Genomic DNA, 27,429 nt, shown 5'->3' with positions numbered 1-27,429 from the left:
TAAATTTTTATGTACCCAATTCCTGACCTATCTTCAGTACTTCTATACCAAATTCACTGAAGATGTGCTAGCCTATCTCATCCTACTTGATATATCAGCAGCATTTGACAGAGGACATTAGACTCTTTGCTAGAGTTACCTCACTTATTTCCTTCTTATCTTACAATTCTTCTCAACTTTTTTTCTGGTTTCTTCTCCTCTACATACCACCCACTCCCCCCCACACACACCTTTTAATGTTTCTTCGTTCTCCTCCTTTCTCTGTCCACACTCACACCCACATGATCTTACACAGTCTCATGTTTTTAAGTACCATCTGTATGCTGATGACTCCCCAACATGTATCTCCAGCTAAATAATTCTGCACTCCAGATAACTATTTAAGATCTCCACTTGGCTATCTAATAGACGTCTCAAAGTTAACATGCTTAAACTGAAATTCTGATCTTCTCAACCCAAACCTAATCTATCTGTTGCTCATTCTCCTTGTTTGGTGCAGAAATCTGAGACATCCATAGCTTCTCTCTCTGTTTTCCTAACACTCAACATCCATTACCTCAGAACTACTCTGATCTAAGCTACATTATTTCTTGCCTGGTTTATTGCAGTGGCTTCCTAAAGAGTCTTCTTACAGTCAAATCTTTCCAGGGAAGCCAGACAGTCTTTTTAAATGTTAAATTGATCATATCTTTCTCCTGTTCATAGCCCCACAGTGGCAGTCCTTTTCACTTCAGTAAAAGTGAAAGCCCTTACCGAGGTCCTAGGTACCACGTTGATCTCATCTGCCACTGGGTTGCCTCATTCTAATTTACTGCTCCCTCCATGACCTCCTTGCTGTTAATCAGGTTTTCAAAAAGCCTGTTTCGGGCTTCCCTGGTGGCGCAGTGGTTGAGAGTCCACCTGCCGATACAGGGGACACGGGTACGTGCCCTGGTCCAGGAAGACCCTGCATGCCGCGGAGCGGCTGGGCCCGTGAGCCATGGACGCTGAGCCTGTGCATCCGGAGCCTGTGCTCCGCAACGGGAGAGGCCACAACAGTGAGAGGCCTGCGTACCGCAAAAAAAAAAAAAATCTTCCAACAAACAAAAGTCCAGGACCAGATGGCTTCACAGGTGAATTCTATCAAACATTTAGAGAAGAGCTAAGACTCATCCTTCTCAAACTCTTCTAAAAAATTGCAGAGGAAGGAATACTCCCAAACTCATTCTATGAAGCCACCATCACCCTGATACCAAAACCAGACAAAGATACTACAAAAAAAGAAAATTACAGACCAATATCACTGATGAATATAGATGCAAAAATCCTCAACAAATTCTAGCAAACAGAATCCAACAACATATTAAAAGGATCATACACCATAATCAAGTGGGATTTATCCCAGGGATGCAAGGATTCTTCAATATACATAAATCAATCAATGCGATAAACCATATTAACAAATTGAAGTATAAAAGCCATATGATCATCTCAATAGATGCAGAAAAAGCTTTTGACAAAATTCAACACCCATTTATGATAGAAACTCCCAGAAAGTGGGCATAGAGGGAACCTACTCAACATAATGAAGGCCATATATGACAAACCCACAGCAAACATCATTCTCAATGGTGAAAAGCTGAAAGCATTTCCACTAAGATCAGGAAAAAAACAAGGATGTCCACTCTCACCACTATTATTCAACGTAGTTTTGGAAGTCCTAGCCACGGCAATCAGAGAAGAAAAAGAAATAAAAGGAATACAAATTGGAAAAGAAGAAGTAAAGCTGTCACTGTTTGCAGATGACATGATACTGTACATTGAGAATCCTAAAGATGCCACCAGAAAACTACTAGAGCTAATCAATGAATTTGGTAAAGTTGCAGGATACAAAATTAATGCACAGAAATCTCTTGCATCCCTATACACTAATGATGAAAAATGTGAAAGAGAAATTAAGGAAACACTCTCATTTACCATTGTAACAAAAAGAATAAAATACCGAGGAATAAACCTACCTAGGGAGACAAAAGACCTGTATGCAGAAAACTATAAGACATTGATGAAAGAAATTAAAGATGATACCAACAGATGGAGAGATATACCATGTTCTTGGATTGGAAGAATCAATATTGTGAAAATGACTATACTACCCAAAGCAATCTACAGATTCAATGCAATCCCTATCAAATTACCAATGGCATTTTTTACACAACTAGAACAAAAAATCTTAAAATTTTTATGGAGACACAAAAGACCCCGAATAGCTACAGCAGTCTTGAGGGAAAAAAACGGAGCTGGAGGAATCAGACTCCCTTACTTCAGACTATACTACAAAGCTACAGTAATCTAGACAATATGGTACTGGCACAAAAGGAGAAACATAGATCAATGGAACAAGATAGAAAGCCCAGAGATAAACCCACGCACCTATGGTCAACTAATATATGACAAAGGAGGCAAGGATATACAATGGAGAAAAGACAGTCTCTTCAATAAGTGTTTCTGGGAAAACTGGACAGCTACATGTAAAAGAATGGAATTAGAACACTCCCTAACACTATACACAAAAATTAACTCAAAATGGATTAGAGACCTAAATGTAAGACCAGACACTATAAAACTCTTAGAGGAAAACATAGGAAAAACACTCTTTGACATAAATCACAGCAAGATCTTTTTTGATCCACCTCCTAGAGTAATGGAAATAAAAACAAAAATAAGCAAATGGGACCTAATGAAACTTAAAAGCTTTTGCACAGCAAATGAAACCATAAACAAGACGAAAAGATAACCCTCAGAATGGGAGAAAATATTTGCAAATGAATCAACAGACAAAGGATTAATCGCCAAAATATATAAACAGCTCATGCAGCTCAATATTAAAAAAAACCAACCCAATCCAAAAGTGGGCAGAAAACCTAAATAGACATTTCTCCAGAGAAGACATACAGATGGCCAAGAAGCACATGAAAAGCTGCTCAACATCACTAATTATTAGAGAAAGGCAAATCAAAACTACAATGAGGTATCACCTCACACCAGTTCGAATGGGCATCATCAGAAAATCTACAAACAACAAATGCTGGAGAGGGTGTGGAGAAAAGGGAACCCTCTTGCACTGTTGGTGGGAATGTAAATTGATACAGCCACTATGGAGAACAGTACAGAGGTTCCTTAAAAAACTAAAAATAGAATTACTATATGATCCAGCAATCCCACTACCGGGCATATATTCTGAGAAAACCATAATTCAAAAACACACATGCACCCCAAAGTTCACTGCAGCACTCTTTACAATAGCCAGGTCATGGAAGCAACCTAAATGCCCATCGACGGATGAATGGATAAAGAAAATGTAGTACATATATACAATGGAATATTACTCAGCCATAAAGAGGAATGAAATTGGGTCATTTGTTGAGACGTGGATGGATCTAGAGACTGTCATACAGAGTGAAGTAAGCCAGAAAGAGAAAAACAAATATCGTATATTAACGCATATATGTGGAACCTAGAAAAATGGTACAGATGAACTGGTCTGCAGAGCAGAAATTGAGACACAGATGTAGAGAACAAACGAATGGACCCCAAGGGGGAAATGCGGCGGGGTGGTGGTGGTGGTGGTGTGATGAATTGGGCGATTGGGGTTGACATGTATACACTGATGTGTATAAAACTGGTGACTAATAAGGACCTGCTGTATAAAAAAAAATAAAATAAATTTTTCAAAAATTAAAAAGTTACCTAGAATTTGGAAATGACATACTTAAGTTTTCAAACTGAAACAGGCTTAATTAATTTTTATGGCAAATTTCATTATATCTAAGTATGTGTCTAAAAGAAAGATAAATCAACATTTTTTGTTTTCTTATAAAGAAGTTAATTATATAAAAATATTTTTTAAAAATAAGAGGGGAGATAAAACATTACAATCTTTATCATCTTTAGACTACCACTGCTTACATTTTGGTATATCCAGTGTGAGGGTGTGTGTGTGTGTGTGTGTGTGTGTGTGTGTGTGTGTGTATTATACATTTTTAAACAAGCATTTTTATCTTACAAGTAATCCTCCCTCCCACCACCAGAAATGAAAATGGTTATAGAAAATGAGCTAAATTAGAAAATTTCCCAAAAAAAGTTATCTTGACTTCAAATTGATAAAGAGATAAGAAGACAGCAACTCGGAGCATGAGAGACATTCCTGATGGTGTTTATTACAAGTTTTTCAGTTTCAAACTAATCTAAAGTAAAAACAGCATATATTCATGCAACATTAGTTTACACTTCCCAAATTTTCTTCCTGGGTAAACATGAATTGTTCTGGTTTGGGTAAGTTTTCTGTTTTTCCAAAGGGAGCTCTTGTGAAAAAGATTTCCATTCCATCTTCTCTAAAAAGGTAGCATTGCTTTCTTTTCTCTGCTTCTGAGTCATTTCATTAAACATTGTCTTTCTGCCTATTCTTTCAGGGAAAGTCCCTGTACAGTTAGGGTTAATGTTAATCATAATGTGATGCTTTTCTGCATTTCCCACTGCAACAACTCTTTTAGCCAAGTGTGAATTTGGGGGACCCCACTAAAAATTATCTTTAAAGAGAAAATAAAGGTATACATTTAAGCTTGGTAAATGTTAGGCAATGCATGTTTCCTTGAAGAGCTAATACTCAATTCTGGAATACTCTTTGTCTCAACTCAGCATTCAAGGACCTATCCTTTGCAATTAGGCCTGAATTAGCAGTACATGGTAGGAAATCTACTGAGACAATCTTATTCAAGTCTTGAAGCAAGATGGTTGTTTCTACATATTTTTTTCTTAACAAATTTTGTAAATTCTAGCCTGCAGTTTTTCTCAATTTCTAGTTTCTCCTATATTATTATTATTAAACAATTCATGTATTTTTTGCAAATTTTCACTAAGTTTGATTTTTTAATTTACTTTCCAAGACTATAGTTATTTTTCTCTAAAGTGCTTTCATAAATTTTGTCTCCAGCTCTCATTTATTCTGTGAATTGTTTTGTTTACATTTTTGCATCACATCATACTCTTCATTATACAATGATTATTCAATGCACTAATAATTTCTGAACTTGCCTCATTCCAGACTTTTAAATTAAAATTTGCTTTACAGTTCATCTATTTGGTCTCAATTTTCTTTACAAATATTCTGTGAATTAATTTTTTTCCATTTATTCAGTTTCATTTCAACTTAAGAGAAGCTATACAGTGAATTTCCATTTTGTTGGGTGGTCCTCCTCTGGTTCTACTTCTGTTTGTATTTATAAATAGATAAAGTTCCTTTTGGATCACTCTCCAACATTTGTAGCAGAAAAAAAATCATCAGGACTTTCCTTGAACAGCCTTGCATTTGATATGGCTTTATTTGTAACACTACTCTGTCTTTTACATTTTCATTTAGTTTATAAAAGCTAAGAAAAGTGAAGAGCCATTTTCTTATACTGAATGATACAACTAACATGTTTTCTTCATTGATGTGTCAACTTGACTGGCCTGTTGTAGCCAGCTATTTAATCAAACACTGATCTAGGTGTTGCCATGAAGGTATCTTGTAGACGTGGTTACCATCCAAATAACCTGACTTTAAGTAAGGGATGTTATACTCAATATGTGGATAAGCCTCATCCAATCAGCTGAAGGTCTAAAGAGCACAAACAGAAGTTTCCCAGAGAAGAAGAAATTCTGCCTCAAGACTGCAGCATAAACTTCTGCCTGAGCTTCCAGCTTGTCAGCTAGTCCTATAGATGTAGAACTTATTAGCCCCCATAATTACATTAGCCAAGACCTTAAAATTAATTAAATAACTAATTAATATATAATCATGTATAGATAATATAATACAATTATATATAATATCAATTTATATAATATTATATACTTTTTCTCTGGAGAACCCTGAATGATCAATCGTTAATTATTGGTAGTTTAAGAATAAATAAATAAATATATGTATATACATATATATACACACATATATAGTAAAAACTGTACTTTGCTTGCTGTTTGACGTTTTTATTAGCAGTAAGATTTCTGCCTAAAGGAAGAAAATGAAATGGAAGCTGGCTAGAGCATCCACGGGTTCTAAAGATCATGTTATGTCACAGTACTTTCAGGGAAACATTAGGAAAAACATCACTAATAAAAATTGAACCTGTTATATAAATATAAGTGATATCAATTTTGGTGCCAAAAAGTGAACATTCATTCTCCTTAGCTATTAAGTTCATAAATATGTCATTGTAACAAATCAAATCTGGATATGGTGGGTGAGAAAACCTTCTTGATACCTAAATAGGAACTTTGTACTGTACAACATATATAGACAGAAGCAATTATTTTAGTTGTTTCATTCATTCATTCATGTATTTAATTTATTGAATAATGAACATTTACTTTATCTCAAGCATTGAGAAGATAAAAAGAAATACATAAGAAATTGACTCAGATGCTTCCATAAATTACTAAAAATTATGTTGTGTTAAAAAAATTAAGTTTATAAATTACACTTATCACTTAGTAATATTAGCAACCAGTCCTTTCAGGGTTATACTAGGTCCAGGAAAAACTCTGGCCTAGGACCAATTTAAGTAAGTAGTGAGGTTTATGGGTAAAATATGTTGCTTTTCAACTCTTTCTTCCCTCAAATTTGCCATAGGGTAAAAAGGAGAAAAAGAAAGAAAAAGTTTCAATGAATCTAAAAGATGTCTGCAATCCTTAAACTAGATAAAGATTGAACTCAGATGGAAGAACGGTCAATGATTCGGTAGAATAGAAAAAGGAAAGCCTATGTGCCTAAGGAGTTTGAGTCCAGTGAAAAGTCAGCCTTTTTTGCCCCACACAACTCCCCAAAAGTTTTCGAATTGGAGGCATAAAGCCCCTCTGAAGGTGGAGGAGAAGGTAGAGGACAAAACAAGGGATTATGTGAATGTTTGAAGCATGGTTAAACCCAGGTCTTCAGCTTTAATTTGGGGAAGACAGGTGACAGCCCCTTCCACCTCTCTCTCTGCAGGAAACAGTATAGGGTCATAGAATCTGGAAAGTAGGCATAGGTGAGCAGGGGAGAAGCATGGAACTGAAAGCAAAGAAGGGAACTCTAAATCTATGGGGGAACAGTGAAAGCCTCAGCAACTTCTCCACTCAGTTACAAGAGTTTCATAACCCCCAGGAGGTATCAAGAAGATTCTTTTCAGATGAAATTGAACAAGTCCTGGAGGAAAGACTCACAGGATCTGAATTTGGGGAATTCTCCAATGAAAAAGCCAACAAAATGAAACCTAAAATTCATAAAACAAAGAGCTTGTATATCAATAGGGGCTCACTTGTAAATTAAATTAAAAATGTGTCTAACACGTAAATATGAACAAATGGGAAATAACCACCAAGAATTTGAGGAAAACATTTAACAAGAATGACAGACTAAAACTTTAAAAAAGGCCAAAAGAGGCAGATAAAATGCAAGGAACAGTAGAAAACTTTAAGAAATAGTAGTATATTCTCAGAGAGATAAGATATTGAGTCCTTAAAACAAGAACATGTTAACAGTTAAAAAATGGTATAAGAAATAACTCTTAGAAATTAAAAATATGATAGCTGAAATTAAAAATTCATTAAAACAGTTGGAAATGTAGTTAAGAAATTTTCCCTGAGGGTAAACCAAAGACAAAGAGACATAAAGAAAATAGTTCTACATTAGTATGGGAGCTTCAACATGAGATTAGAAGTTACAGAAGGAGAGAAGAGAAAAAACAGTTGAAAGGCAATTATCAAAGAATTTATCCTAGAAATGAAGGACCTGAATTTCCAACCTGAAAACTTTCCTCACAATGAAAGAACAGACCTACCACAAAGCACATTACTGTGAAACTTCTGAATACCATGTAATCTCTTAAAGGCAATACTGGAAACAATAAGTTATTTGAGTCCAGAAATTGCTAGTAAACACAGAAGCAAGTCAAAGAGTAACCACCAGGATGTTGTTAAATCAAAGTCCCAGGACAACACTGTAATGGACTAAATGTTTGTGTCCCCTAATATTCATATGTTGAAACTCAACTTCATAATGTGAGGGGGTCAGGAGGTGGCATCTTTGGGAGGTGATTAGAATTAGATGAGGTCATGAGGATGGAGCCCTCATCAGTGAGATCAGAGGCCTTATAAAAGTCACCAGAGGCTTTGCTTCCCCTCTCTGCTCTCTGTGTAAGGATACTGTAAGGATAAGGATACTGTAAGTCTGCAATCTGCAACCTGGAAGAGTTTCCTCACCAGAATTCCACAGTGCTGGCACCCTAATCTCAGACTTTCAGCCTCTAGAACTGTAAGAAATAAATTTCTGTTGCTTATAAGCCACCCAGTTTATTGTATTTTTATAATAGTATCCCAAGCTAAGACAAGCATCTATGTATTAGTTCTAGAGAGCCACAAATACAGACTGGAGCATGAGGTTGGAGGGTTCCAGGAGGAATACTTCAGGATAAAAAAAATAACAGAAGTGGTAGATCTCTTGACAGTTTGGGCTCTGGAAAATTGCAATGAATGGCTTTTTTTGTTTTCTTTTACAAAGATGTTGGAAAATACTTCAAGACTTAGGAGAGGATTGAAGAAAACTAAGAATTGAAATAGTAAGGTCATTATTACAGAAAAATAAAGCTATACAGAAATGGAATTATGGTCATTATCTACCACTTGATTCAGCAATGAACTGTCACAATAATGAAACTGCAAATGCTTAACCATAACTTATCATATACTGAGAGAATGGGGAAAGGGAAGAGGAAGTAGGAATATAAGACCATTAAATCTTCATCACCACACATGGAAGTCAGTAGCTGCTGTCTAAAACTGATCACTTGAAAAATAGCAGTATCCGTATATTATTGGAAATGTGAATGGAAATATAAGAAAGCAGGAGCGAAATATTTAAAGGAGTTACCTCAGAGTAGCAGAATGTGGGGGCAATTTGGGAATGGTCAAGGGCACAAGGTTTGTTGGTAACTTTGTCTTTTTACTACTGTTTGACACTTTTGACTTTGATAAAAATGGAAATTAGTTTTGAAAATACATGAGAGAAAGACAAAGTCTCAGAACACTAAAAGATCAATGTATTCTTTTCTTCTATTCATTTGTCACCTATTATACAATATTCAGATACTGCCTTTCTGATATCATCATTCTGCTTGTGTGATTTCAGCCCTCTGTTTATAAATGAATTATGTCATGTACTTGAGCAGAAACTTTTTCCCAAATTTGGATGGCATTAAGTTTTTCTCCTAAAGCAAAACGTAACTTTCCAACTCTTAAAATTTCCACAAGTAAAGAACTACTTATCAATCAATACACCAAAACATAACTCCATTAAAAAGTTTTAAAATCAAGATTTTTTTGAAGCCGCTTTAAACGGCTGGCTCCATTTTTCATTTGCAAATATTATGCATTCCATTTGTTACACTAATACGAATTTTATCTTCCTGTTAAAGGCACAAACAGAGTTTGCTATGACTTATGTGAAACCAGTAGTTAGAGGTCTTGGATGGTTATTTATACCTCTTTTCCAAAGAGAGTTAGTTTTTAAAAAATCATTAAATGTAGGGTAAGGGTTAGAGGGGGTTGGCCTGTGACCAAGAGTTCCCAAAACAAATATTCCATTTAAACACTTTGTGCTACATTTCTTTTTTACAAAGCCTAAATTTTCCCATTAGTAACATTAAAAACTAGTACTAGGAGTAGAATATCTTATATTTCCTCTTTTCTCTATTTACTTGCTATGTTCTCTTTTCCACAAATCAATATTTCATAGCTTCCTATAGTTCTCAGTCTTTTCCATCTTGCTTTTCCCCCTAAGGTTTCTCTAAAATCTCCTACCCCTGACAGACCTATTCTTTTTCTTGTCACTTTAGAAAAGAAGGACTCAAGTCAAGAGGAGTTTGAACTGTGCCTGACACTCAAAGTCACTGGAAAACAACTTAGCAGGCAACATGCCCTTGACTTCAAGGCAAGTTTGAATCTTCAATATAAGAAAGAATCATGTAAAACAAGACCACAATTGATTAAAAAACAGTTTACATTTTATATTTAGAAGAAAAATGCCTATAACAACAATAATTTTTTAAATTTGACTTTTTGTGTTGGACACCCATCCTCTATTTTCAGGAAATATTCTGTAGTCAGTATACATGCAAAGCAGTCTCATACAGTATCTGTCCTGAAATTGCTATACAATGAGAACTAATGTTTAAAATAATCCTTAAGAAATTAAAGGTCCAAAATAATTAAAATCAAAATTCAATTTTAATATCATTAAAGAATGGAAATTGGACTAAAACATTTGGGGAAGGATTTTACTTCATCTAAAGACTTTCTTCTGGGACCTTAGCTAACATGAAACCATATTTAAGTCCATCTAAACACTTCTGTTAATATCCCTTGCTCTTCTGTCAATGTTTATATGTAATAAACTGCACCACCATTCAACCAGCAGATCAAGCCAGAAGCCTGGGAATCAGGTTAACTTCTTTCCCCTTCCAATAGACCTTCAGATCTGGCTAGCTGTACTTCTGAAATACCCATTAAGAAGAGCTGTCCCTATCACTATTGTATTAACCCCCCAGTACTCTGCCACAGAACCAGTGGCCTCATTACAATTCTCCCACCTTGTTTCTCCAGCTGAAAAACCATTATTAATTTGCTCTTTGGACAAATGTTAACCCCTTAACATATATTTCAAGATCCTCCATGACTGATTCCACTACCCCATTGCATGTTTTGATATCTGTCTCAGCCTGCCTTCTCCTCTCTTTTCTCACACCAGGTGCACTGGAACCACAGTCTCTTGCTTACCTGCTTTCCTGCTTTCCTGCTTCCTCCAATGTTGACCCCTCTCTCTCAGCCTGCCCATCTCCTATTCACCCTTCAGATCTTAGTTTAAATGTAATTTCCTCAGTGAAGGCCTTCGTGATCCCTAACCTAAATTCATTAAATGCTGTAACCATCTTGTTCATGTGCTTAGGTTCTGGGTTCGCCTTCATTTGCATCTGCATGATAGGAGATGCCAATGGTTTTAGAAAAATAACAAAATTTAAAATGAGAAAATGCTATCCATTATTTAGGAAAACTCAGTTATCAATTTTGATTGTACATTTTGGGAAAACTGAAAAAACACTAATGTGAGGTCTAAAGTTTGCTGCGACTTCAATATTTTGTCAACTTAAAAAAATAATCATGCTGTGGCCTCAATTTTTTGTAGTACAAAAAAAAAATCACTACTTGAGTGGAATTCCTTACCTACACCTTTTGCTCAAATGAATTAATTGATTTCTGGTTAAATATATGTATGTAACAAAATTTAACATAGCTCTAAAACCTACTCAAAAGGCATGTCAAGTTTTTCACAATTGCATGTGACCAACAATATTAATGGGAGCAGAGATAAATAGAATTTGAGATATCCAAGGGGTACTCTTTGACCAAACATTTTTACATATTGCTTTTTTTCCTCGGGTGTATTACATATAGTATCTTAATAGAACCTTATTTCATTCTCAAAACAACTCCAAGTCATAGACAAAAGGGATATCATCATCCCCTTTGTATAGACGCAATTTACATGGCTCACCCAAAGCTACCACCTGTTAAGTTATTGACCAGAGTTAGAATCCAGGACTTTTTACTGCAAATACAGAACTCTTTGTTCCATACTTGTTATGCTTATGTGCCATACATAATCTTAAAAAGTCAAGGTGTTAATTTCTTTAGGATTACAATGCTCTCTCCAGCTATTCCTATTTTAAAATGCAAAAATCTTATGAAGATTACATATTAAAATACACTTATGTGGGAAGAGGCAAAGGGGGAGGATCAGGATAGGGGTATGGGATTAAGTTATACAAAGTACTATGTATAAGATAGATAAGCAACAAGGATATATTGTACAGCACAGGGAAATATAGCCATTTTTGTAATAATTCTAAAGGAAGTATAATGTATAAAAATATTGAATCACTATGCTGTACACCTGAAACTAATATAATATTGTAAAACAACTATATTTCAATAGAATCCTTTTAAACCCACACTTATGTGTGAATTAATTTGTCATATCATTTTCCCTTAAGTCAGAAGGACTCCAAGCTAATAGGAGGATTTATGACCAATGAGGGATGGCTGGAAAAAAAAAAAAAGAAAAAAGGCTCTCACAAAAATAGGAGTAAGGGACACATAAAGAAACTTTATGTGTCTTACCTCTTTTTTGACCACCTCCATACAAGAAAGCTTCTTTTTAGCCAATTAATTCTCTATTCTAAAAAGTAGCTCTTTTCTGATCCTGTTTAACTGGCAGTGATAAAAATAAATATTTTAATCTGTCTGTACCTGACAATTACAGCATTTTACATTCGGATAGCACCACACAATTTAAAATATTTTCTTACATACATTACTGAATTTGAGTCTTCATGATTTGCTTATTTATAGATGAGAATCTGACTCTCAGTGGGCTTAATGGGCAAGTCAGGGACAGAGTTCCATTCTTTAGACTAAAGCTTTTCTCTTTCCCAAAGCCAACAATCATGTTCATAAAGCATCATTCTCAGGGGATACTTACATTTCATCACACCTTGAATTTCATAAACAGGCTTGAGAATCACAGCACCATAAAAGCCTTTAGGGAATGGATTTGTTAAGTCCCACTTATTTGAAAAGTCTGTAAGTTTCACAGTTCGTGTTCTGTTCTTGGGGATCTTCCATTGGACAATTTCCTTTAGGGTATAAATATGTTCATCATCACATTCATAGAACTCTCCTTCTTGTGACAAAGGCAAAGTAAATGAGTGATTTTGATGATTCCTTAGCACACCACAGTTCACCATTATTTCTCCATTGATCTCTTCGACTGAGTTGAGCATGATTTGCTCACCTTGCTTTATGATGAGATTCTCTAGTTTTATATCCTTCTGATGATAGAAGCAAGGATGCCCCAGTCTACTTGGTCCAATACGGATGGCTCTTGTAATTTCTTCCATAGTGAGGTATGGAGTTTTATCAGCCACAATCTTAAAAAGACCTGAGAACAGAATTCTGTGAATTAGAAAGTTCTCATAAGAAAATCACAGCGAGAGAGTTATAAAACAAGTAAAACTTAGCATTTAAAAGTAATGTACCTTTTTCAAGATTAGAGATATTTGTTTTAATCTTGAATTCTTCTAGGTAAAATCTTAATGTATTTTCTGTAGGTTACTGGATTGTCAGATCCAGACAGGCCACATAGATGGAAAGGGGGAAATAGCGTGAGATAGAAAAGGCCCACTTCTTGGAAATGCAATCTGCATGAGATACTGGCTATCTCCCAACCACATGTGTGATCTTGAGCAGGGCATTTAATCTCTCAAGATCGCATTTTTAACTTTTAAAATGAAAGGATTGGATCAATATTTACATATATATTCTCTGGAAACACCAAAATTAAAAGATATTCCAGAAGGAAACTGTTTCATGGTCAAATTAACGATTACAAAGATATTACCTGGAACTAGCCCATGGTGATGGTTGTAACGCATTGTGAATGTACGTAATGACACTGAATTGTACACTTTAAAATGGTAAATTTGATGTTATATGCATTTTACCACAATAAAAAATATCTACATATTTCCAAGTAATTTAAGATTTCTCAGAAACTTTAGATGCACTGTGACTCACAAGAGGGGAATATAACATGCAGAATTTCCCAAATTTCTTTCATTCTAAAACTCTTGGGGAAACATTCATAAATAAATTACAAAATAGTATGTCACGATATATTAGTGATCCACATAACTCTCCTTGAGAAATGCCAGGTTAGGTAGTTGTTCTGGATTGAATACTCTTGATTATATATCTTTCATTCTTCTCATTACTTTTCTAATTTTGCCATGGTTTCACTATTTCAAGTTTTTTCCTCTAATACTATTGGGATAGTCACTGACACAATGAATTTTTGTTCTTTAAGACACAGCTTTTTATGCTTGCATGTTTAAGTTTCATTCTCCTCTTTGAATTATTTTGCTTTTATTTTATAAGCACATGTGTTTTGTAGCACTTTCAGAAATTTATTTATTGAATACATTTTAATAAATTCCAGAGAAAATAAGAACAAAGGAAAAATTAGGTAATTGCTTTGTTAACCTCAAAGTAAATTAAGACAATTATTATATAATAGCATACACTAAGAAGGCACTGTATAAAGAATCCTACTAGAATGATATAGCTTGTAAAAGTTATTTATTCATTTAGTCAAAAATACAGTCCAATTAAATTTATCTATGTATCAAATTATTATTAACCAGGTTACAATGTCTTTTATGTGTATTTTGGGTTATAGTACAAAGATTTATGATGTTATTTTTTAGTCGATCTTTGCTCAAATGAAAAAAAATACAGGATTTTGGTTACTTTTAAATATAAATGTCCTGAAAAAGTGGGTGATACAATCCTGGCAAAGGCTGAGGAAGGTAGCATGTGCAATCTGTCCTGAAAACCTTTATAAATCGAATAGTGTTCATTCCCTGCATAGTGTGCTTGAAGACAGTAAGGCAAAGAAACATTTACTTTGAAGGAACTTCTTATTTTATTATGTCTTGTATCAGGGAAAATCCAATAAAATAGTACTTTCGAATTCTCCACAGTAACTGAATTTGTGTGTGTGTGTGCTCGTGCCCGTGTGCAAGTGCATGCACATGTTTAATCTCATTTGTTTCCATGTGAAGATTTATTTCTAAGAGTCCACAGTCATCATCAGGGTATAAAAAATTCAGCAGTTTTTGTGAAATAAGTTTAAATAATAGCTACCTAGAATCTCATAAGCGTAGAGAAACATGGTTTCATTTCTATCCTCGCTATATTGATGACATAAGTCACAGAAGAATTAAGTCAGCATCTTCTTTCCTGGGGAATTGGGTTCACCTAAGGTAATAACAGACCCAAAATGTTATGAAGTAGAAAAAGCCTGAAACCCTAAGGGCCACTATTATTTCAAGTTAATCACACACTTCAGAGCTGTCTTGTTGGATGTCTCTATTGCAAGAAAAATCTATCTAAAAATCTGTGTGTTTTCCCTTAGGAGATGATTAAGGACACAGTTTAGCATGCTAAGTGGCAGAGTACAGGAAAAATATTTTATTAACATTTCTTTATATGTTATTGCAGCCAGTCCAAAGAGTCCCTTCTTACAAACAGCCACTCGATACCATATAAACTAGGGCAAGTATATACAGCTATATATGTATATATACATATATATGTGAATGATGTCATATTGGAACTTTAATTTCAGAATAAACTATAGCACCATAGATATGATCAGCTTTAAATTCAACCAATTTTTTCTCCATCTTTTTCTCAGAGTGTTATAATAGTTTTATACAAGAGAAAATATAATTTATTTTTTCAAAACACAAAACAAAACATATTTCAGGAGCTGAGTGATCATTAGAGAGATAATAAAATAAGCCAATATGTAATCCTCACAATGTAAGTTAAAAAGCAGAAAGAAAATAGATTTCTATTTCCAAATTTATTGTCACCTATTAAAATGGATATTAGTGTTATTTTTACCTAGGAGAAATTGTTCATAAGGAGTACGTTACTTGAGAAACAAAAATTATAAGGAAATGCAATTAGTTGATCTGTTGAAAAATAGTCAATAAGTAAATTTAATCTTTAAGATCTTGTCCCTGAATCTCAGGCTTTTGGGGAGTTTATATTTTTATCCAATTCTTAATGATCTGCAATCATTATTATTAATAGTAAGAGTAACAATTGAAATTTGCTTAAAACGTTACAAGCTTGAATAATTTTCTTAATATGCATCATTTATATTCTTTCAAGAACAGTAAAACAAATATTATTATTGGGGGATATAAAAACGGTCATGATTTTCATAGTCGTGGCTATGGAATCTCAAGCCAGACCTTTTAAATCCAAGTCTCATAATCTTACCTCCACATCAGGCCACCTCCCTGTCACACAAATGACTTACAAGGACATTTCCTATGAGAACATGTTTATTCCAGTTCACAAGATATGTATGTGGGTCTCACAGGTTGGCCCTCCCTTTGCATTGGTCAGCCTTTCCAGACCCTCCAGTATGAGAAGAGCAAAAATAACTTCCTGGTTCAGAGTGAAGAATTTACACTCATCAGATTTTTTTCTACATTTTTATCTATCTCATCAATTCTAACATAAATAGGGAGTAATTTAAAAAATTAAAATTTCCCCCTGTGTATCACAATACTATTTATATACATAAGATCATTGTGTATGATGTTATGTGTGAAAAGAGTTCACAGTCTTTTCTCTTTGTCTAATCTCTAGCTTGCTTTCACAGTTCCAACCAAATATATTCCCTCTATCTCTGAGATAAGGAATCTTAGAGTGAACTTTATGTACTAATTCTCATCTTCCTCTCATATTATCAAAATTAGGATTATTAAAATATTAGCAGCTTAGAATGTGCTGGAAATTTACATGTCTGATAGAATTCAATCTTCCAAATTACAATATGAGGTAGCTAGAAATAAAAAACAAACACTTCACAAATAACCACAGGAAAGTTTGAAGAGATACCATAAATTCTCTATCATCACACAGCTCATAAGATACAAGTAGGATTTTGTGTCTCTAAAGCTCAAGGGCTTAATCACATGGTTACATATTTAAGCCTTTCATTATTATTGTAAATCGTAAATTGTTTGTCCAGCCTTTCACCCTCCTTTTGGGTGCAGAAATTCTTAGAACTTTTTAAAACGAGCAACATAAGAAAGTGAACTTCACTGATATTTGACATTGATTGGCACTAGCCTCATCTCCTCATCAGATGGCCACGTGCCTGGAGGTACAGGCATGTGGGAGGCCTGGGAACTGCACAAGCTGAAGGAGTTGACAGTGCTGTCCACAAGATCATGTTCTTTGAGTGTGTTCCAGACCACCTGGCCATATGTAAGTGGGTTTCCAGAATACATTATCACAGTTTTTAAATAAAGTAAATCTCACAAAATGGATAAATGGCTTCACACATTTCTTGCAAAGAAATCATGTATTGAAAATAAAACTAATATAAACACAAGTGAACAAAAACAAGGATGAAGTCGACATTTCTACTCTCACTCAATCTCTTCTTTAGATATATTATGAAATAAAACAATGACACTCTCGTCTAATAAAATATGAAGAGTGGCTGAAACTTCTTTAACACTTTAAAGTTATCAACATGTGGATTCACATCCACTATCATCATAAAGAAATTTGCCTTTGAGATATAGATGAACAACACATCAAATACACATGCATATATATGCATAGCTGCCATAATTTTAAATAAATACATAAATATTTGAGATACTGCTCAAAAATTTCTAATGGACTGAGCTACGTGAAGGAGAAGATTTAGAGACAAATCAGACTGCTACATATTTTTGATCATGTGTCTTGTCTCTCTGCCAATAAAGCAAAGTGTGTTTCACTTATTTTTGTGAGTGTATGCTTCTGCCTCTTTAAAATGGCACTTTGTCCTGCAATCAAGTTCCTAAGCATCCTTGTTATTTTATACTTGCCTATATAGGTTTCTCATTCCACATTTTCCTATTATTTTGTTACATTTCCAAGACAATTCTTAGGTCAGCACATCCTACAAAAACTATCTTCTTCAAGACTATCCCAAATCTGGTATTTTGACTAGAATCTTAGCTCAAGCATCTCTATTTAACTTCAGATTAAAACGAGATGCATGAAATACCCTATCAAAGCAAAAAACTCAAAATTCTTGAGCAAAGTAATGAAACATATAATAATAATAATGTCCAAACTGTGAGAAAATTCTCCAGATTTCTGAGATTATTGAAAATCATCAACTAATGAGTGATTCAAACAATCTTGACAGAAGTCTCCAAGAGCAGAAACAAGGAATGTGAGGAAAGTCAAATTCATAAGAAAATTTTATGTAGTAATTTAATGGAGTATTTAGCAGGGGGAGAAGACATATCTAAGACGGTGACCAAGTTTGTTAAGTGTTAGATGCTAAGTGTGGCTGTAGAATTCCTACGTGTGAATGTCTTTACATGTATAATGAAATCAGAATGATCTATAATAGCTATTAACAATTTTTAATAATTCTTTTACCTGGCGATAAAAAGAATAAATCGTAAAATCTTTTGATTCATTTTTACCTCGATGGTTCAACCACTGCATGAAAAAAACCTTTATTTTCCCAGTAAAGGCTTGAAAGGAGTGATATGCAATATCTAATACATTTGAGATATTTAACAAATAATTTACATTAATAATGTTAGACTTTGAAATCAAATGATATAATTTGATATCAATGCATAAATCTCTGTTATAATCATGGCTTTACTATTAAAAGTGCCATACATCCTTATTCATGTTAAACCTTTCTCTCTCCTAAGCAGTGAGAATGAGTAATAGACCTAGGATGAGGCGAGAAGATGTCAGAAATTCTTCTTCTCGTAAACCTTGGCAAGAGCACAGTTCTCTGGACTCTTAGAGTTCTCCAGAGCACTGCCCCTTTTGTTAGGAGAAGACACATAGAGGTTTCAGGACTGGAAAGAACGCCCACAGACATTAGGTCTCCCAAATCTCTCACGAGGCTTTATTAGGAGACCGTCAAAATATCACACATTTACTACTCCTGGCTCGTGCTGACTTTAGGCAATAGAATTTTCAGGCCCAGCAACACACTACTATCCCAATAGGAAAGTGAAGTGGTTAAAAGTATGAATTTTTGATTCAAACAACCTGGGTTTAAGTTTGGCCTTAGTCCTTTCCCCACTGTGTAAACTTGAGAACTTAAACTCTCAGGGTTATAATTTCCTTTTCTATAAAATGGAGAAGATTGTTTCACCTACCTCATAAAGTCATTGTGATGATTAAATGAGTCAATACATGTAACATGCTTAGATAGCACTTGACACAGAGCAAGCACTGAAAAAGCAAAATACAAGAAATAATAGCTATTCTTTCATACCATTTTCTTTCACTCTGGAATTCTAAGCCATTGTAGGATGGTTATAACATCAGAGAGAAGAATACTTACAGGGCCAAAGAGGATCCAGTTTGGATCAAATTAGATGAGACAAAATATGTAGAATCCACAGTTCAGTATCTGACACAGGCTGAGCAAAAAATGTTCCCAGCTACCATTACAGATTTTGCCAGAGTGTTTGATTATGGAAAAGAGCCTCAGGTGACCTCTTTAGGTGCACTGCCTTTGGGGAAATATTTCCAGGTGGCTTTGAGGAATTTGTCTGACTCCAGGCTTTGATAAATTGCTTAGAATTTAACCACCAAAATTTTATGCTCATAATAAGCAGATTATAGGGAGATGTAACCACATTTTAAATGCAAATATTGTGCTGGTTGTAGTTATTCACAAGGTATACATTATACACAGTTGCTGAAGTTCCCTTGGACAAAAGAAGCAGCAAAATGCCAAGGCATTTTTGAAAATGTGTTTTATTCATGGCTCTGAAGGGTAGTTGAAGCCAACTGAGGGAGGAGTATACCCTCCCTCTATTTTAATGATCTTAATTTTGCTAATGGAATGTTAGTGGAAAGAGTTTGGGAGCCATGTGGTGCTGATTGCGTTGTTCAGTATTGATGTTGCTTGCAAATTAAATGTACCTAAGTAGCCACCTGTTTATGCTTATGATTATATAAAACCCCATATGTTTCCCTCTCTACACATGGGAGGTAAATATTGAAAAAATTATTCTGGTGTGAAGGGTGAAAACAGCAGCAATTCTTCTATAACTGTCAACATATGCTGTGGTGTTTCCTTTAATGTTGTGCTTTGTCTGACATATTTGCTGATTTTTACCATGCAGTGTTCAAAAAAATCTGTTACCCATGGTTATGCAAAACAATTAAAAATCAGTTTACATTAAATTCAAATTAGGAAGAGAGGTAATTTTCCAATGTAACCGTAAGTTTTAAATGGATTTCAGAGCTTAAGATTTAAATAGATTTTGATTTGCACAATAAAGAAAACCAAACTTTTTTTTCCCTAAATTCGCCAGCATATATAAAGGAACATTTTCTTCCTAAGCACATCCTTTTGATCCCATATTACTAGGCAACCAAAAAACTAACTCGAGTAACATAAATTTGAAAATCCCACCTGAAACTGGCAATAACTCTTCAAATGGCAAGCCCACTATCATTTCCACTGGATTGGGTCTGGAAAACAGTTTGCTGGACCTCATACAGAAGATCTGACTGGGTATTTAGTCAGCAAGAGCTCAAGAGCAGTTTTTGAGATGTCTTGTTAGAGCATTGGGAGATCTGGCGCAGGTAACGCCTTTGGAACTAGTTCAGACTATTCAGAAATATGCCCCGACTATAGCTTGCAGGAAAGATCAGAGACTGGACTTGCTGTTGTTGATCACTTTAGACACTACAGATAAACAAATTGGAGCTTCATATGATTAATATCTGATCAAGAGGGATTTAAATGTCAACTGTCTAGCAGCCTAGACGTGACAGTCTCTAACTTCCCAATAAAGTACCACAAAGAGACACAGAATATGTTAGAAAAAGACGAAAATTTACCCCATCATCAAAAACTAAGCATAACAGATCAGCTGTCCCCAAAGGCCAGAAGAACTTATTTTCATAATAAGGAAGATAGAGCTGAAATGAGAACATTAGAGGCCTAACCATGCTGGGTCTCATGAAACAAAGAAACCTCTCTAAAGTTTTTTAAAGATATTTAACAATCACTGAGTACCCTCTACAGCCCAAAGTTTGTAGTAAGCACTTAACAATTACCTCTTTTCATTTATTTAAATTCATGTCGCTAAAAAAAAAAAAAAACCTGAGACAGAGACACTAAAAACCCTTAAACTGTATACTTAAAACAGCTGAATGTTATGTTATGTAAATTATAGCTCAATAAAGCTGTTAATTTAAAAAGTGGGAGTGAGGAAGGATGGACAGTTAAGTAATAGCTTGAAAAAAGCAGGTAGATGGGCCCTGTCATTAGTTCCTGGTGGGATGTAAATTGGCAAAATCTTTATTGAATGTGATTTGGTAATATGCATCAAAAGCTTTAAAACATTTTTACTTTTGAAGTCATAATTTTATGTATATGAAATTATCATAATAATCAGAAATGCAGGCAAAACTTCAGTTAAAAGGCTGTTCATTATAGCATAAATTGCACAAATGACCATGTTTGGAATGGATTTATTAATTATGGTATAAGCATATGATGGACTATTATACAGAAAATAAAAATTATGTTTTGAAGAATATTTAATGACATAGGCAAGTCCTCAGAAATAGGCTTACTTCTCATTATATTAAAACATGTCTGTATGTGTGTAGGTGTACTACTGGAAAACAATAGAAGGAAACTAAATATTAATGCTAAATAGCTCTGGTGATGAGATTATAGGGAGCTATGCTCTCACCCCTGCATTTTCTTCCCTTTTCTAATTTTCTACAAGATAGATGTGGCATTGGTAAATTTGGGAAAAATCAATACATTTTATAACTTCAAAAAGTTGTGTTCCTTATGTCCATGCAAAAATCTACACATGGACGTTTATAGCAGCTTTATAGTTGCCAAAACTTAGAAGCAACTAAGACGTCGTTCAGTAGGTGAATGGATAAATAAACTGTGGTACATCCAGACAATGGAATATTATTCAGCACTAAAGAGAAATGAGCTAGAAAGCCATGAAAAGACATAGGGGAACTGTAAATGCATATTACTAAGCGAAAGAAGCCAATCTGAAAAGACTACATAGTCTATGATTCCAACTGTATGACATTTTGCAAAAGGCAAAACTACAGAAACAGTAAAAAGATCAGTGGTTGCCAGGGGTTGTGAGGGAGAGAGGATGAACAGACCGAACACATAGGATTGTTAGGGCAGTGAAAATACTCTGTATGATGCCATAATGGTGGATACATGTCATTTGTCTAAACCCATAGAACATACAACAACAAGAGTAAACTACAATGTAAACCAAGAACTTGAATGATTATGAGGTGTCAAGGTAAATTTGTCAGTTGTAACAAGAGTACCACTCTGGTAGGGGATGTTAACAATGGAGGAGACTGTGCATATGTAGAGGTATGGGAAATCTCTGTACTTTATGCCAATTTTGTTGTGAAAACCTAAAATTGCTCTAAAAAATAAAGTCTACTGAAAAAAATCTTTTGTTCCAATGACAGAACTTCTAAATCTCTGATACGTAATTATGTATAAATACAGTAATGTGTTTTGCCAATGTCCACTTCAGGAAATGAAGACCGAGTAGACAATTTGTTTGGACAGTCTGGTTCCTCTCATGAGAGTTCCTCCATGGTGATACTGTTGAGGCAACATCATAAAGAGCTTTGAAGGAATTGTGCATGAAAGATAAGGAGATGGTAAGAGCAAAAATTGATGAGATAGATTTTTAGAAGATGTGCACAAAATATTAATAGGATGAGAACTTATAGAACAGTGCCAGTTGTAGAAAAGCCTATTTTAAAATGATATTTCTGACAGAATTCTGTTCTGATTCTCAAATGTACATGGGTGGGTGAAAAGAACATTTTGACCTATAACTGCAGTCCATTTGTGTTCCAGATAATATATATTTTAGTTATCAAAAGACCAAAGACTAAAAAAAAAAATCTGATCATGTACTGAAGAGAAGAAAACATAGGCCAATAAAAAATGGAACTAAAAGTTAGTGTAAAAGTCTGAATTTTTTGTGCATTTAGATTACTCCACATTTTCTTTCATCGTATATGCAGAATAGCCCTTTTTGTCTAGGAAAATATTTTGTATAATAAGCATAGATGAATCTATTTTGCTTAAGTGAGCACAGTGGGGAAGAGATGCCTTAAGAGAGGTTGACCGAGAAAACTTGGAAGAATGGTCCATGATTCCTTGAATAGAAAATTGTCCAAAAAGCAGGGAGCCCTATTTAGGGCTTTTCTGAATCATGTGTCATCATAACAACCAGATGGAAAAATAAGAACAAATTCTGCCCTGTAGCTTACTTCTTTTAACATAAGTCATTTAAAAAACAGAAGACAAAAAGTTATTTACTATAAAGCTATCAAATATATTTTAAGTATTTTTACATAATTTTCCTATCAGGTCCCTTTATAAACTGATATTATAGTCAAAAAATAGCTACAATCACAAAATGGCTAAATGTGAAAGATTTAGTCATTTCAACGGTACATGAAATATAATAAATCACCACTGAATATAATATTACATGTTTTCGATTGATTAAGTAGTTTCCCAAATGAAACAATGAGAAAATTCGTTCTGAATTTTAAGTGAATTATTATTAAATATATTTAATGTATGAATGTACATACATTATGTATGTATTAGGTGTTTTGGTATCCATGCATAAAGGAGCAAGTTTTATAAATTTTAATCATTTAAACTTAATCAATTTCTTGAAGAAATAATTATATTATTAATCCAATTTTGTCATTGGTTATTCTTACTACTTTCCTATATTTTTCACATTTATAATTAAAATGATTTTGGAAACAGTCTTACTGCTAAGGGATATAGATACGTTGGGAGATAATCCTCCACAGCATTTCTACATGCCTCAGAAACTGGAGGTAAAATATTTGTTTCCTGACCAGTATGGCAATGATAGGGAGTATCTCCTTCCTGAGAGGCATTTTAGGATACTGAAGTCTCCCTCCTCTCCTCCAAGGAGATTTTCTTACATCCCAAGGTAATAAAGACATGTTTTCTTCAAGGGCAAAGAATGGCAGATTGGCCATCAGCCTCTTATACTTTGGGGATTTCCTAAACTCAGTGTTCCTCCACTGTGCGTTGGGCACCCACCTGGCCTGTTCTATCTCACCCGTGGGAGATGGGGCTCAAGGGGAACCATTAAAGCACGATGCTCATGCTGTCTGCTGTACCATGAGGAATCAACTACTACATTCATATGGGCTTATTGTTTCATTACTAATCTAATTTATGAAGTGTGGCAAGTCGGCCTGGCAGCTGCAAGGCTACTTAAAGATGGCTTGACCTCTTGACAGATGAAGTCCATTTTTCCATTTATCTGGTAGAAATTAATTTATGTAGGAAGCAATGCCTAAAGTTTGTCTTTAAAGCATGACTCAAATCCATTAAACATATGAAGGCAGTTTTATAGTTAATAAATTTTCTAACATTCATTTAAAAATTCCTATGTCATGTTATTTAGAAGTAGCATTAATTTAGATTTTTTAACATTACAATGCTTACTGCATATAACAGGAAAGTTAGAAAGGATGTCACATATCCAGGGGATTTGTGGATCCCCATTATAACACTGATGTTGGTTGACAAAAAGACCATCTCACTCTTTTCTATGATTAAGCAAGAAGTGCTTCAGAGCACAGACTCTGGAACAGTTTAGATCTGTATTGGTGCTCTCCAATACAGTACCACAGTTGGAGCACTGTATTGAGCATTTGAAATTTGGCCACTTGAAATTTGCATGGCCAGACTTGATATGTGCTGTAAGTGGAAAATACATGCTGGGTTTTAGACTTAACATGAAAAGAATGTAAAATATCTCAATAATTTTTCTATTGATTAGATATTAAAAGGATAATATTTTAGATACATATTTTTACCTAAAATACATTATTAAAATTAATTCACTTTTTTTTTTTTTTTTTACTTTTAAAAATATCTGTGCTAGGTAGCCTCTAAGATGGCTCTAATGATTCCTGTCCCTGCCACCTGGTTGTCACACCTTTGTGCAATCCCCTTCCAGATTGCACCAGCACGTGTCTGTCTGATCAAAAGAATATAGCAGAAGTGATGGTATTTCACTTCTGAGATTAGGTTACAGAAGACTATGGTTTCCATCTTGGGCTTGCTCTGATCACTCACTCGGGGGAAACCCTACGGAGTGGACCATGTGTCAAAGAAGTGAAGTTTCCTGGGATAGCCACATAAATAATGTTGGATGAATACACATTATATTTCTATTCAACAGTGCTAGTGTAGATTTAACATAACCACTTACTTAACTATGTGATCTTGGGCAAGTTACTTGACCTTTCTGTAACTCTGTTTTTTCATATGTAAAATGTGAATTCAATTAGTAACCTATGTATACATAAAAGTGTTTAGAACAGTTTTATATGCAAAAGTATTTAGAACGGTGTCTGGCACATCATTAGGATTCTCATTTGAGAGTGTGATGTGGTCAGGATAGACTGTAGAGTAGTACAGAATGTTCCATGTCTAAGCTCTACTATCACATTTCTTACACATTTTGTTGCCTCCAGCAACAAAATTCCTCCACAATAATAAAATTCATAAAATATGATCTAAAATTTCAAACAGAAAAATATCTTCAATCTAGCCTTGTAATTTTAATGGTGGTTTTATAGATGCAACCACAACCTTCCTTGAACATATGGTTTAGAGATATTATGTAAACTTGCTGTTTAGAAATAAACTCTGTCCATCAGAAAAAAGTGTATTGAAACTCTTTCAGGATATTTCTTATGTCTAAAGAGAAAGCATTTACTATTCATGCTTAATAACACTATATAGGAGGAACAAATATTTCCAAGAAGTAATCCAGAAATTTGGAACTTCATTATAACCCAAACATTACATGATTTACTGATCTATGTAGACAACGCAATCAACTACCAAATATCAGAATATATTTTTGTTGTGTTTGGCAAGAATGGCATGTTTCCTAGCTCATAAAAGGACTTAGCTATGAGGGCTTTCTTCTAAAATAACAAATTATGCTTCTAAAGCAGTATGTTTATTTCCATAAAGAACTGAAATGATTGCTTTTTATTTCTTTTAATATATTGAACATTTTCGAGATGACATAATAAAGATATATGGAAACATAACATTAATATAGGATACGCAACCAGTTATGTATATTGCAAGTTTAGTTTCCCACTCACATTTTAGTGAAAAATCACCTTCCAGTTTGTTCCCTTAAAGAGTCCTTGCCAAATTAACAAAGCTTTTCTTTCTTAATTGTTGCTTGAGTTTTCATTTGCTGGAGCTGCATCTATAAAGCTATATTTACTGGTTGAAGGCTGGATATCTTTCTTCAGTAGAGCATCTTTATTTGCAAAGAAAGGGTACCCTAGGTACCCTTGACAAGGTTATGGTCATCTTCATCAAAACTTTTGAACTACCAATGAGAAATTAAGGATCTGTGTTCATATACTTTACTTCAATACAGAACAGTGGATGATGTCAGTGTAATAGTGGAATAAGGACCTTTGAAAATTGTCTCCTCCAAAAAGCAGTAGAGAACTGGTTAAAAAAAAAAAGTCAGGATTAATATTTTCAGAATTCTGGAAATTAACCAAAGAATTGCAGCAATCTGGAGAACATTTCTTAATGAAAAAGTAGCTGAATCTTGGTAAGAACAGCAAACTTTGTGGCATCTTAACTTGTTTGTATTCCCATTCTTCCAAACCCCTTCAACTCCACAGTAGCCTTGAAAACCAACAGCCCGCAATCATGGCAAAGCCAGCAGCCTAGCAGTCACAAGATGGAGGAGAAAGAAGTTGGAGTTCCTGCCAAGATCATTCTCAGAAAATTGTCATTATTTGATATGTCTGGTGACTTCCTGGAAGATTCTATTTGTAATGCTGTCTCTATTTGATCTATTTTGAGCTCAGTGAGTGGAAAATACTTTGCCTCAGAGCATTTGTCAAAAACAATGAGAGGCAATTATTTAATTTTTGTGGCTGCCTGCAGTGGTGTTTAAGAGTTGGGGGGAAAAAATGGGCTAACCAAAAAGCCTAAAAGGAAAAGCTGAGGAGTGAGATGTCCATAACGACATTGAGAAGTTCCAACATATTCCTGGAAATCTAGAAGACCACATACATGTATATTACTGTGCACATGCCCAGAACTGTGTGCATGCTCAAGAAAGACCTGAGAAGTCTGTAAGCTCTCAAATCTGGTTGACTTTGAAGTGCTACATGAACAGGAAGTAAAAGCTAAGCAAGAGTTTTCAATTGCCTGGTTGAGTGTTGAAAGCATGCCTCCAAATGAACACAGAACCCCTTAACAAAGACTGGAGACTTCTTGGTTCCAGCTGTTTAAGGAAATATCTGTCCAGACATTTATTGCCCACCAAGCTAATTGAGCAGAGACTTCAATGACCACACATGACTAAGAACGTAGACTTTACAGATTTAGTTCAGAAAAGTCACTAAACAACCAGCAAAAACAAGCCCTAATGAGGGAGGAGAAAGCAACTTCTAGAGCGGATACATTATATTGTTGAAAATATCCAGTTTTCAACAACAAACTGTGAGACAGGCAAAGGAACAAGAATTGTCTGGCCCATAAACAAGGGGAAAGAAAATCAATCAATAGAAACTGTTTCTGAGGAAGCCCAGACACTAGAATTCCTGGAG

At 34.6% G+C, this 27,429-nt stretch overlaps 1 protein-coding gene across 1 annotated transcript in view; it reads right to left on the bottom strand.

The window, feature by feature from the left end:
- THEMIS (thymocyte selection associated) overlaps positions 1 to 27,429 on the bottom strand; it is a 160,061-nt gene that overhangs the window by 90,213 nt on the left and 42,419 nt on the right. The window contains exon 3 of the mRNA XM_060030534.1: positions 12,590 to 13,048. Coding sequence (XP_059886517.1) covers positions 12,590 to 13,048 — 459 coding nt within the window. The remainder of the gene's footprint in view (positions 1 to 12,589; positions 13,049 to 27,429) is intronic.

The sequence above is a fragment of the Delphinus delphis genome, chromosome 14, assembly GCF_949987515.2.
Source record: "Delphinus delphis chromosome 14, mDelDel1.2, whole genome shotgun sequence".
NCBI lineage: Eukaryota > Metazoa > Chordata > Mammalia > Artiodactyla > Delphinidae > Delphinus > Delphinus delphis.
This window is presented reverse-complemented; position numbering and strand designations above follow the sequence as displayed.